The following is a 13,403-nucleotide window of genomic DNA, read 5'->3' as shown; positions in this document are numbered from 1 at the left end:
TTTGATTGGGGTTATGCTGAGGTTATGCATTTTCAGCCAACCTGGAAACGCATAACAATGTTGACATTAAATCCTGCCACGGGCCAGTCGGTCCTCATAAACGTCCTTCCATTAATCAGCAAAGTGGGCTACGCAGTCAGTTTTGTTTGCTCAATTTACCAGCCATTGGACATGTGTGGGGAAAGCTACTCTGGTTTTATTTTATTTAGCTAACTCTCAGGGTTATAAAGGATAATGCAGCGCAGTTAAAGAGCATTGGGAGTTTAAATGTGCTTCAGCCTTGCTTTTGATGCGGTTTTTCTGTATTTTTGAACTTGAAAGGGACTAATGAACTGTCCCCCAATTTCTGTTGTTATTGTTATTTTTGGTCAATGTTTTTTGATAAAAAGTTTATTTTTACATAATCATACAGAAAAACACATTGCCTATGCAAGCAGCAAAGCAGCTTCTGTACTGTCTTTATGGGGCTCCTTTTATTACACATTTTTCTATACTCATACAAGTGAGAAAAGATAAATTGATAACTTATGCACAGACAGAAAAAAGGACTGTTTCATCCCCGCTGATTAGGTCATTTTTATGTCCATATTAGGACGGCTGTGTACACATGCAGGTCGGCATATCGCTCTGTGTGTGCACAGGTCAGAGAGTCACCAGAGAGGAATGCGTGTCAAACATGTCACATTGCACAGGAAGTACATCCCCCACTGGGGTCGAGACAAAACGGGCCATCAACAGCCCCGCTGTTTGTTGTTTGTTGCCTTTGTTTTGCTTCTTTCTGCGGGGGCTCTGCCTGTCACTTCTTTATTTACGGCTCGGAAATGCGTTGCTGTTTCCATGAGATAAGTGCACACCTGGATTCACCTTGATTCCCAAACCCAAACTTCGGCTCCTCCAGTCTGCCAAATGTGTTAATGATGGACGAAGATGGAAGGTGGAAGAAGACCCTGTTGAAATTACATAATTCGGTTCCACTCCATCTAGTTAAACAAGCCGATTTGTTGGAAAGAATCTGTTGGGACTCGTGTTTCCTGTTTATCACTGAGGCGCTGCGCTCAGACCCAGCGCCCCCAGCGGTGCGGATATGTCTGCCAGGGTTCCTCTCTTCTTATCACTCCAACGTGTGATGAATTGGTCTGTCAGTTCCTTGATAGGAAACAATAACAGGAACTATAAACTTAGAATTCATCCCGATTGTCATTCTGGTATTTGAAATATTATTTATAAAATATCAGAGTATGTCATTTCCTTTTGTTGTTGTTTTTTTTTTGTTTGTTTGTTTTTTTGCAGAAAACTGTTCTGATGAGTTTTGAATAATTTTAGCTTTTGTGTCTTTTTGAATAAATTAAAACAGTCGAGGGGGAAATTACAGCAATTCCAACTATTATTTCTGTAATTTCTTGGGTTAAGCATCTTAAATCTCTTATTTTAAACTGAATTCTGCTATGGCTTTTAAGAAAGCAAGTAAATAGTTAAATGCATATTAGATGGAATATTCTGCAGCAGTACATTTCATTTTATTAATATTCTAGCTCAATTTTATCACTTTAATGTATATTTGCAGCAGAAAACAAGTTCTGCTGCAAACTTGTTTTCTGGTGGTTTAGTTTTCAACAGACTTGCAGTGAAACATGAAGTGGCTTGCTCTCTGCTGAACTAAAGGCCCCACCAACAACTTTGAGGCTTTTACTCTCTCTCTGCCATAAAAATAACAGTCATGAACCCTTTAATTGCATTTTAGTAAGTTGTTTCAAACATCACATGTCAGTTTCTGCCATCATCACGGTGAATCAGCTTTAGATGTTCCCATTTGTTTCTACGAAGATTCTTCTGTGGTGGATTTAGCTTTCACAAACTGATCCAAGTTTATTTAAAATCGTAGAAGCATGTCTTGAAGCCGTGATGGACATTTACGTAACCACCATATGAGTTGTGGGTGTTGTAATCTGGTTTTCTTTTAGGTTTAAAAGAGTTCTCCACACATAATGAGCATCGTTTGAAGAATGATGGAAGTCAGGAGTTGGTTACAAGTCAGATTCTAACAAATGCCTCATCAGGATTTTTTGTTGTTCTTCTGTTTTTTTTCAGGAATCCAAAATGTTCTGAGCTTGTTTTGTGCGGTTCTGACAGAACACAAGGTTTTGTTCCACTCCAGCAGCTACCAGAGGCTGGGAGAGGCATGCCGAGCCCTGGAAGCGCTCATGTTTCCTCTAAGATACAGGTGAATGTGCACGTAAACTTTCTGCCCAGACAAATAATCACATGACTTTCCACTAACACAGACTTTTATGATTCATGTGTCTTATGATCTTCCTGATAATTAACCTTGCTCCCTATTCCTTTCCAGAAACTTTGTTGCATAAGTGCACTGTCTGTGAATTTATTTCCCTTAAGTTCCCCTTTTTCTAGAAAGCCGAACAGAACTTCCTCTGTCCTGTTTTACTGCTTGATGTATGCATCAGTCTTCCTGTACCAGATTTGCCAAATAACATTTCTTCAAAATAACTGTAGTCATGATTTGAATACGTGTCTTCATATTTTTTAGTTGATAAGTATATAAAACAGTTGGATAAACAGTGAAGGGCAAGCATTGATCAACCAAAGCACTGTGACTAAAATCTATTCAAAATATCCACCATTTTCTGACAGTCTTTCTTTCTGTAGTGCCAGCTATTATGTTTCTTTTTATTATTTATTTTATCCTTGCTCATTTAGGACATTGCTGGATTATATCAGTTCCCTTTTGACCCCTTCAGACGGACTAGATTATAGTTAGCCCAAGTGAGTTAATTTGACTCTGACATTAATGTTCATACATAAGTGTTGAGTTATGCGCCAAAATAATACCTGTTTTTCTGCCTGAGTGGCGGCAACATACTGCAACAAGCCTACTAGTGCTTATTGGATGTTGCAAGATTTTGTTGATGGTCATAATATTATTATTTTAAAACAGTGGATTCTGTTACACCTGAAAGTAAGTCGACATTTAGTCCCTGAGGGGAAAAAAATTCTGATGAAGCAAAGATTAAAGGGCTTGTTTTGCAAATAATGTAGCAAAATGAGTATGCCACCAAAGCCAGTGTACGTGAAACCAGTTTTAGCAGTCTGAGGTTATGTTTTTAGATGTATTCACATAGACAGCTGGACTGCAGTTTGCAGAGCTGACGATCACAGCTCCATCCTGGCCTCTCCTGTGACCGAGTGTCCTTTGGCAAGACCCTTAATCCAAGTTTCTCGTCGTCATGGCTGGCTAACAGCATGCATGCCAGCTCAGATGCCTCAGCAAGGCTTTACTATTTATACCGCTGAACCTGAGGATGTTAAAACCATACTAGACTTTACTTTTTATGTGTTTTTATTGGGGTTGCACCAGTTCACAAAATCCCTATTTCCACTTTTTTTTTTTTTTTTTACTTTTATGTTTTGTATAAACCCCCCCGAAATTTAATACAATAATAATATATTATCCACTATTTATTGTTTTTAAAATAACCGTCTCTAGGAGATGCTGTGTAAAAGAATGAGTCAGTTGGGCGTTAGGTACACCGTATGGCAGTCTGTGGTTTAAGTGTAGTGGACTGATTTTAACTAAGAGGTTGTTTAAAGCTGTCAGGACTTATTTTTTTTCTAATTTACTCTTATTTGCTCTCAAAACAAGCAAACGTCCTGAAAACTAGATGAACCAACATACTGGATTGTTGCTGTTTGCATGAGCAGCACTTGTTGGCTAGGTGCTTGAAAACTCTCTGTGGTAGCATTGAACATAAACGATTAAGTTGCTGAAACAATGCTGCTGCAAAGTTATTTTTGTTTTATTTTTTGCGCATCTAGGCGTTGAGCTCACATTCAGGAAATAAGACGGGAGAAGTGAAAAGTTATTGATTTTTTTTTTTGCATAAAGTGTTGCATCCCAAGGTCTTATGTTTAAATAAATTGCAACACACTTCAGTTAGTTAAAGGTTGTGGTATGAAAGCCATTAAAGATGATGGCCTAACACTGGAAATGATATATCTTTACATATGAAAAACAAAAGAGGAGCACAAAATGGAAAGTAAACATGTAGTTTTGTTGCAAGACTAGGGCTGTTGCCAGGTGGGACTGTTTGCTGCCTAATAAATTCAAACATCCTTCAGGCGTTTTATTTGATCTTGCACGATTCTTGATGCATCCATAAACCTACAGTTGATGTACTGAACCTTTTAACATCCAGATTCAACTGAAGATTTATTAAATTATTTGTCCACCCAGTTTTAGAAAGTATCAATTTTAAGTTTGATAAATTCCTGGAAGGGTTTGTTTACAGGTAAGTGTTTGCAGCCTAATTGTAAATGTACTATGACTCAACATTTCATATTTCAAAACATGCCTTGAAGGTGTAAGACAGCTGTGCTGCACAATACAAGTGTTGAGTCATTTTGGCGTTGTGGGATTATCAGAAATGTGTTTAGACATGAGAAGATGTACATCATGTCTGTTTAAATACTTTCTGTTTTTTTACTCCATGTCACACAGGACAGGTTTCTAGTAAATGACGTTGATTAAAAATTTTCAAACGTTTGTACAATATTTAATTACCAAGATTGGGAAATGGGTTGGATGGAGCCTCAGGTGATTTCTTACTTTTTCAATCTTGATTATGCAACATTTAATCTCAACATTGCCACGAATTGTTTTCTATCAATAGGATTGCATTTGTGACATGTACTAATTGTCGGTGTCTTTTCTCTACATGCTCAGCTACCCGTACATCCCTATTCTACCTTCACGGTTGCTGGAGGTGTTGAGCTCGCCCACGCCTTTCATCATCGGAGTCCACTCCATGTTTCAGAATGAAATCCAGGATTTGGTGAGTTCTCATGTTAAGGGATTTTAAGCTTTTTGTTAAAGTTTTTACTTTCACAATTTAGAAAAAGTTTATGTTCTTTTTATTGTCTGACTTTCAGCAGCATCCTTGATAGATATACCTGTATTATCTTATTGCTTCAGTCAAATCATCTGCTCATATATACATATATTTTGATCAGCTGGATGTTATTATTGCTGACCTGGATGGAGGAACTATAAAGATCCCAGAGTGCATCCACCTGTCCTTGCTCCCTGAACCTCTTCTGCACCAAACTCAGTCTACTCTGTCCCTGGTAAACCTTTGCTCACACAGCTTTACAGTATTTTCCTGTGTAGGCATGTCTTTTGAAAGAACGTCAAAAAATATGAACTGAAAATTAATAAAAGATGAGGAGATTTTTAATTTTTTTATTTTTCTGTTTCAGGTGTTGCACCCTGATTTGGAGATAGCAGACAATGCATTTCCTCCGCCACGCACTGCACCCTCCAACCTCAAACTCCTGGTAAGTGATGCACACCATGACCTGGCAACATTCATGATTCCTAAGACGTCTCATTTTGAAGAGCAGACGACCTCCTGTTACCATCTGAAGGCAGGGGGGGCAGTCTGTTCTTCTCAGAAATAGTTTCTTATCAGAAAAAGGTCAGTGCTGGAGTGAGGGCACTGACAGTAACCCATTACCTTAAAGACAAACAACATGTCTGTTGAGTAATTAACTTATCAGACTGCATTTGTAGCATAGTTTTTTGATGAGTAATTCTTTCGTGTATATGTGTGTGCGTGTGCTTGCGTGTGCGTGCCAGGACAAAGAGGTGAGGGCCGTCTTTCTCCGGCTGTTTGCACAACTCTTCCAGGGCTACAGGTCTTGCCTGCAGCTCATCCGCATCCATTCGGAGCCCGTTATTCACTTTCACAAGGTGAGATGTTTCTCGTATGGAATTGCCATGGGCAAAAATTAAGCAAAAATCAAATTTTCCAACTTGTCCCCTTAAATAAACTTGTTAAGCAATTTCTCCTCATAAAACACATTGTTCCTTTAATCTGCCAAGAATGTTTTAGTGAGCTATGTGGGCGGATTTACACAAAGACCTGACAGATAAACTTGTCAGGGGATGTATAATGTTTGTGTTTGTGTGTGCATGCGTGAGTATGCATATTGTTTTAAATGTGTCATGTGGGGGGGAACCGTGACTTTTCGCCGATGCTATCCTTCTGTTTATCAAAGTGTCGCATGAAGAACTGTAAACCCGGGCATAGACCGACCGGTGGAGTGCCATATGAAACGCATTAGGTTTGCCATTTTCTTTTGTGCCGGGACTTTTGTTTGTTCGTGTCTGTGGTGTCTCCGTTGTAGCCCATTAGCACATCATCCTTAAAGTACCCCACATGGATCACATTATCAACTAAAGCGCTGCCTGGAATTTCTGACTGGAGTGTTTTATCTCCTCTGCCCACAAGCACAAATAATTACACAAGAAAATTAAATTCATTTGCATGCAGTTATTTATAATAACTAGATTTATTTCCCTTTTTTGTGCGTGCAGAATAACATGTTTTCAACTATAAAAAAAACCCTTGCAGAGATTTTTTTTTTGGGGGGGGTGAGGATATTTGATCACATCTAAAACTGCTGTGATCACAGTGCTTGTTTTTTATTCTGCAGTAAATCTCTGAGTAGGATTGCATTGCTGCCATCTGTGTTGAATTGTAACCCCTGTAATGCTGACATTTTCCAGACTGCCTTCTTGGGCCAGCGAGGCCTCATTGAGAACGATTTCCTGACCAAGGTTTTGGATGGCATGGCCTTTGCTGGCTTTGTTTCGGAGAGAGGTCCACCTTACCGAGCCTGCGATCTCTTCGACGAGGTACGGCGCCACCAAACACTAAGTACAGGTTTAAAGAAAGGTTTACGCAGCAAGTTGCTTAATAGCTATTTGTAATTGATGCTCAGCTTGTTCTACTATTTAGTTATTTCTGTAGCGGTTACATTTACATTTTGTATTTTTAACTACCTTTATCAAATATATACTTAAATTGATCTTTTCTTTTGTTACAATTATACATATGCTAAATAACTTGCACATGCAGCTTCAGTTCCCAATTATACTTTTATCTATTTAATTTATCTATTTAATTATATAAGAAGTTCAAAGCACAATTCAGGTCATTAGAGAGATGTGATTTTTTTTTTTTTTTTTTTTACCTGGCAGTTCAGGTGTGTCTTCTTTCTCTCTTTCTGTTGTGCTTTTCAGCTGGTGGCCTTAGATGTGGAAAGCTTCAAGGAAGAGGAAGCCAACGCTGTCATGCTGCAGAAGCGCATCCGGGAGCTCTCAGAGCAGCTCTTCAGAAATGTAAGATTTCATGCCAAAAAACAAAAACAGATCCAGTCTTTCTGGTAAAAAAGTGCAGACACTTTTCATCGGGGTGAGAAATAAATTTTCCTCAGAGCGTACATTACTAACTATAATTGTTGTCGATGACTGAATAATTCCACATACATCACCATTGATAAGCTGTGAATAAGATTTTTTATCAGTTCCTGTTAACATCATTGCAGGTAAACAATAGAATGTAACATTGATGACTTGAACTTTATTTTAAACACTTCAGTCAAATTCGATCATTTTTCTGATTTTCTTTGTGTTTGGTCTGTAGGAGAATCCCAACCCCCACATGGCTTTCCAGAAAGTGCCTCGGCCCTCTGAAGGATCCCACCTGCGCGTGCACCAGGTGCCGTTTCCTCTGCTCGATGATGAAAAGGTGGAGAAGATGCTGCAGGATGGTGTGGTGAAACACAGCCTTACTCCTGTTTCCACGCGACCGGAGAAGAAGTGTGTTGTTCCTGCCGGACCGCCCGTTGGTACGATATTATTCTAGTATTTTCCAGATCCGGACAAAGAAGGAAAAATAATTTAAGAGTGTGGAAAATATTTGTATTTCCAGAGTCTATTTTATTCTTTATCCCATTGTCTAAATCGCATGTCCATATTTCCATTCTTATTTCTTAGCATCCTTCCTTTTCTTCTTACTTTTCTTTTCTATTTTTATCCCTTTTTGCATATTTCCTTACTTTCTTTCCTTGTCATTTGTTTCATTGCTTCTATCTTTCTATCGTATCCTATTGACTTTTCTTCTTTCTATTCTCTTTCCACTCACCTTCCTTAAAATCACAGTTATTTTTTTGTATTTTACATTTAATGGTCGCAAAGGATTGGGGAGCTCTGGAAAGTTGAGTCTGGAATTTTATATGAAATATGTAGTAATCCTGTTTGTATCAGCTTTTTTTTTTAGCCACCAGCTAATTCTTTCTTTGTTTTCTGTCTTAGTGTCAATTATGGGCAAATGTGGCTCAGTGTTTAACAGCGCTCGCAGGCTGGAGGTGGTGAAGAGCTGCATTTCCTTCATCTTTGATAACAAGACCCTGGAGACTGAAAAGGTGATTCTCACCGTCTTTCATCAGAGAAGCTAATCGTCCTTTAAAGAAGCTTATTAGCCAAGAGCATCTTTCCTCTGAGTTACACCACACTGAGCTGCGGACAGCTCTCCACTTTTATCACTGTAATGTGTCCCAGCTGGGACACAGGCACTAGACTAGATATCGTGGATCATTAATCAACTCTTTTTGGACGTATCCCCAGAAACGGTTTATTTAGTAAATTCATATTTTAGCATAGAAGATCATCAGTTTGTGCGTCCTTCTCTGTGTAATGACACGCATGAATTGTTGCCAGTGACTTTGTGTATCCCAGTTGTTTCATATAGGTGTTGTATAATCCCTGCCTGCATCTTCAGGAGATTTTCAACTTAAATGGTCAAAAACCACGATAGCAGGTCAGCATGGAGCAAGTCAATGGATACATTTGTACCTGTTAGAACATGATCTGATCCTCCAACTCCAAAACATAATAAACTAATTTCCAGTAGCCTCACAAAAAAACTCAGAGCTACCCAAAATCAGCTAGCCAGGCTGAATCCAAGAGGCATTCTCCGCTAGGTGAAGAGCCTGAGAACCGAGTAATGGCAGTGATGACAGACAGATATATAGTTTCATGCTATTTGCCCAAAAGGCGTGATTAAAAGTGGCTTCAGTGGCGCAGGGACGTGATATTCCATATTCACGTGTTGTACTGAGTAAATCAACTGAGACTACAGACAAACTACAGACATAAATTGCAACTTCTCTTATCAAGTTACTTACTTAATTTTCCGGCTGTTCTTCACTTTTTATTTGTTCATTTGTGGATCTGTGCGTCGACAGACCCTTCCTGCTGCGCTGCGTGCGCTGAAAGGAAAGGCAGCTCGCCAGTGTCTTACCGACGAGCTGAGTGTCCACGTTCAGCAGAACAGAGCCATACTGGACCACCAGCAGTTCGACTACATTGTTCGGATGATGAACTGCGCCCTTCAGGTGAGTTGCGTCACAGTAAGTGGTTTGTACACAGGAGAAGGCGTAAACCAATAGGAAATTCTCACAGTTAGTTGAGTGAAAGCATCAAGTCATCAGAGTATTTACTAAAACATTTTAAAGTTAAACTGTATATCATGAACTAAAGATTTGGACCTGACAGGAAAGACTTGAGACGTGGCTTAAATTTGTAGCACAAATACTTGTGACTTGATCTGAACCTTGGGGAGGGGAGGGAGGTCTTCACTTCTCGATTTAGAGACTTGATTTCTAGAAAAAATCGGACTTGGGAGGAATTGAGAAAATCCCTGTCACACTGTGGTTTTCTTTTGTTTTTCATATCGGGAAATATTAAAAAAAATATTACCCTTGTTTTTAGTTAGGAAAGTGTCTGGAGCCATTTGTTCAACAACAATTAAAGACCATTAAACTGTGATAACAGAAAGATTGAAAATATTGGGAAATTTGAAATGGTAATCCTTTTAAAACCTTGAAATGCTCATTGACACATGAATGTCTTCCAGATGTCTGAGAATGCATTTGTGGCGAGAAGGTAAAACATCCTGTTTAGTCATGAAATGCAACATGATTTAACAAAGCCTAATTGTGAAAATCTGATGATGTCCAGACAAAAATTTAATACAGAAAAAAATTACATATTCAGCTGTGATGTATTAATGATGTGTGATGTGTTTATTTTTTGTATTTTAAAAATTAAATGACTATCTCTTTAATAGTCTTGTCATCCCCCAAAAAATCTTTATAATAAATTAAACATGTATGTTTATCCATGTAATACATTTCAGAAACAATAGTTTTCCCTTTTGTTCCCCAGACTGTTTGTCTCTCCCTGGTGCTGCCATTCTTTAGCATCCTGTGGAAGTGTCAGCGATGTTTCATAAGGAGTCGTTACTCACCCCATGCAGCCGGGTCCTTACTGGTAGTTCAGATCTTCACGTTTTACTGCCCTGAATCAGCTCATTCCAGAGATTTTATTAATCTGAAGCTGTCCTCACTGAGTGCAGCTTTTATTGGGGGGGGGGCGTCAGATTCCAAGCATTCCTTTCCCCTAAACAATATAGGAATATGCAGAGGGCGCGGATGTCTATTAGACATGTCGTTTATATATGAATTCATATCAAATTGCTCTTTATCGGTGCAAGAAGATGCAAAAATAGCTTTCAGTTTATCAGTAAACGTATTTATCTCAAGATGTGTAGGTCCTGACTTTAAACATGTCTAAGCAGAGCCTGAAATTTGTTGGTCATGACTATATAATTATACAGAAAAAAAGAGTTTCTGAGGGAGTCTCAAAGAATGTTTCCCCTTCATGATTCCTTCTGGCAGCCCGCTGAAAAAAGAAGTGATCTACAGCAATATGTGGAGAAAAGTAATTATTTAACACATGGAGAAGAGATCTGATGTAGAGTGCACTTTTTGTAAAACGAAACAAGGGGTAAATGATGGTCTGGCTTTCTGTGAGGTCTGTTTGTGCCTCTAATTTATTGATTTTGAATGTTTTTGTCATCAGGTTTGTTTAGATGCCAGGCAGGCTTGTTTCTGCCCTCAGTTCAGTTTCTTCTGCCATGCGGGTGTCAGCCGCAGACGGTCTGTGGAATAAATATAAATACAAAATGCCGTGGCCAGTAATTAGTTTCAGATTTTGCAGTGACCTCTCCTTCAACGCCATGTCATGCAAGAATACCCCCGTCAGGAAAAGATGTCCCAAGCGGATCTGTTTGCGTGTGTGACGTCCGCTGTTAAAAATGTTTCTTTGTCTAATGGCAGCATCTGTCCTCATTCCAATTTCTGGAAAATGTGTTAATATGACACATTGATCTGCAGTGACATCACCGATCTGAGGCCAGTCGCAACATTTGTCGTGAGCTCCAAGCTAACAGTCCCCCCCCCCCAAATGTTTATATTTGATCAATGTCTCTCTTTGTAAGGTTTTCACAGCTGCAGGAAGTGACATAACAGTTTACAGCAGTTTAAAGGTGGCGTTCTAACTTTTTTAATACCTTTTATGTGCTTTGTCTTTCAGGAAAAAATGTTGACACATGATCAGGAATGAAGTGATGTTACTCATTTTTTCTGTTTAGACTGTTTTAATCAGGTCCTGCGCCGTTTCTCTGCCATTAATCACACACGGCACTGACCTTCGCTTAGGCATTTACTCATTTCATTGCACACTAATTAGTTTGTTTGCGTGCGTGTGTGTGAGTGTGTGTTTGTACACACAGGTCAGTGCTGCAGCTTTTAGAAATTAACATTGTGCAAGCCATGTGGGGGGAATGAGCCCTGCTGTGGATGTGTCGTGGCATCTCAAACATTTCCTGTCAGATAGGATTATGAGCCCTCTGCGCTCTCATGGCCGAGGGCCTCACCATGGTGCTCAGAAAAACACTCTGAAACGCAGTTTACTGTGAGGCGGAAAGTCCGCGCGCAGCGGATCCAACGGCACGCAGTCCGTGAGCTCGCTACGGCTGGAGCAGAGCACACGTTAAACACAGATGTTCTTGGACATGAAATTTGTGCATGTTTTCGTTTATTGCCCTGAAATCTGACTCCTAACAACAGAGTATATGTAGCCGTCATTTGAAGAGACTTGAAATTCGTTCAGTGTTTGCTTTATGAGATTTTTGCATGCTTTAGATCAAATATGATTCTCCTGCTGTGAGAGCAGGGCCCCCCTTTCTGCCTCGCTGGCCTTGATAGCTATGACCTTTTATGTGCCGGGGACACTGGGAATCTCTGCCCAGTCTCATTCCCATAACTGTTTTCTTAGGATGTTCGCAACTAAATAAAAGTTAAATATCTCTAATTGGTTTTCGTGCTTTGTCAATAAAATCTGTTTGTTTTGTGCAATTCATTCTTCGTCCCATTACTTATAGTACAAACTCCCTCACCATTTGCATGCTAATGTTTTATAGCTTTATATTCCTGAAATCCAACATGACTATAATTCTTGCAGTTTCTGAGTAATATCATTGAGTGTAAAGGTTAAAAATTCCTCTGGTTTATTACAGAAACATCAAATAAAATGGTTTCGATTAAAAAAAACTCAAGTTATTGATTAACACTCAACAAGAAGAGGATAAAACTTCAAATTAAAGGTATCTTGGCATTGGACTCGTACCAGTTGAACTTGCTTTTTCCTCCAAAACTGCCTCATATTCCTTGTTCCCTGGATTCAATAGGTTGTCTGAATCATTCCTCTGAGAGTATGGTCACCTGCTGATCAGGCCTTTGATGCTATGGAAGTCCTGCAGGGAGCAACTTCTGGGTCTATCGCCAGGCACGCTAGATGGCAGGCAAGGGTGGAGGTCTGGGCATGCAGTGGAAATCTTTATTGTAAAGTTATAGTCTGGCGCCTGAATAAATTTCAGTTTCTTATCTTGTATGATCCGTTGAGACCCCCTCATGTCATTTGTCTTGTGTTCTCAGGACCAGAATTGAAAGTGGAGGCAGCATCTAGTTTACATTTTCGTCCGATTCAACTTTCTGCAAATCTGAAATGTGCAGAAACCTTCTGCTCCTTTTAATTCGAGACTGAAAACATGACTGTTTCCTTCAGCTTTTTCTTTATTTGTCCACTGACCTCTATGACAGACGTATTTTCATCCCAGAGGTTTCCTGGAAAGTGCAACTTTTCTCAAACTCACAGGAAGTTGCTGTTTCTTCACATCCTGCATGCTTGCAAACACAGCCTCCTTTTTTTTTTTTTTTTGTCCTGTTTGTTTGGCTGCATACGTGTCAAAGAGAGAATAGCTGTGTTAGTCATCCTCGGCATTCCTGCTCCAGGAGCTTCAGAAATTAGGAATGATGGTGAGACATTCACTAAATAATGGAAGGAAATGAAGACAGCGGGGTGTCCTCTAGAACAGACTTGTAGAGTGACAATTACTTCTCACTCTCATTCTTGAAATCCCTAATAGGTTAACATGCTATTCCCCACCGCGGTGCGCTGCGTGCTTCTATTCAACCCAGTGACGACTACTGAGCCCTCAGTATAATACAGTCTCAGCTTTCACTCGTCAGTCTAATCTCATGCCATGCCATCATGTCTGGATTTCACTGCTATCTCTCGGCTGTGTTAGTTGACCTTCAAAGCTTCTATTAGCTTCTCTGTTAAAGATAAATGTAAAGAT

At 39.5% G+C, this 13,403-nt stretch overlaps 1 protein-coding gene across 5 annotated transcripts in view; it reads left to right on the top strand.

The window, feature by feature from the left end:
* The window catches only part of sbf2 (SET binding factor 2), a 118,344-nt gene that overhangs the window by 63,481 nt on the left and 41,460 nt on the right, over window positions 1-13,403 (top strand). For all 5 annotated transcript variants that reach the window (XM_017304015.2, XM_008405276.3, XM_008405277.3 and 2 more), the window contains 10 exons: window positions 2,089-2,221; window positions 4,739-4,847; window positions 5,026-5,139; window positions 5,272-5,349; window positions 5,651-5,764; window positions 6,584-6,712; window positions 7,100-7,198; window positions 7,503-7,707; window positions 8,174-8,283; window positions 9,106-9,255. In XM_017304015.2, coding sequence (XP_017159504.1) covers window positions 2,089-2,221; window positions 4,739-4,847; window positions 5,026-5,139; window positions 5,272-5,349; window positions 5,651-5,764; window positions 6,584-6,712; window positions 7,100-7,198; window positions 7,503-7,707; window positions 8,174-8,283; window positions 9,106-9,255 — 1,241 coding nt within the window. The remainder of the gene's footprint in view (window positions 1-2,088; window positions 2,222-4,738; window positions 4,848-5,025; window positions 5,140-5,271; window positions 5,350-5,650; window positions 5,765-6,583; window positions 6,713-7,099; window positions 7,199-7,502; window positions 7,708-8,173; window positions 8,284-9,105; window positions 9,256-13,403) is intronic.

This window comes from Poecilia reticulata, chromosome 3 (genome assembly GCF_904066995.2).
Source record: "Poecilia reticulata chromosome 3, P_reticulata-male-v2, whole genome shotgun sequence".
Classification (NCBI taxonomy): domain Eukaryota; kingdom Metazoa; phylum Chordata; class Actinopteri; order Cyprinodontiformes; family Poeciliidae; genus Poecilia; species Poecilia reticulata.
Note: the sequence above shows the minus strand (reverse complement) of the source record. Positions and strands in the feature narration are given on the sequence as shown.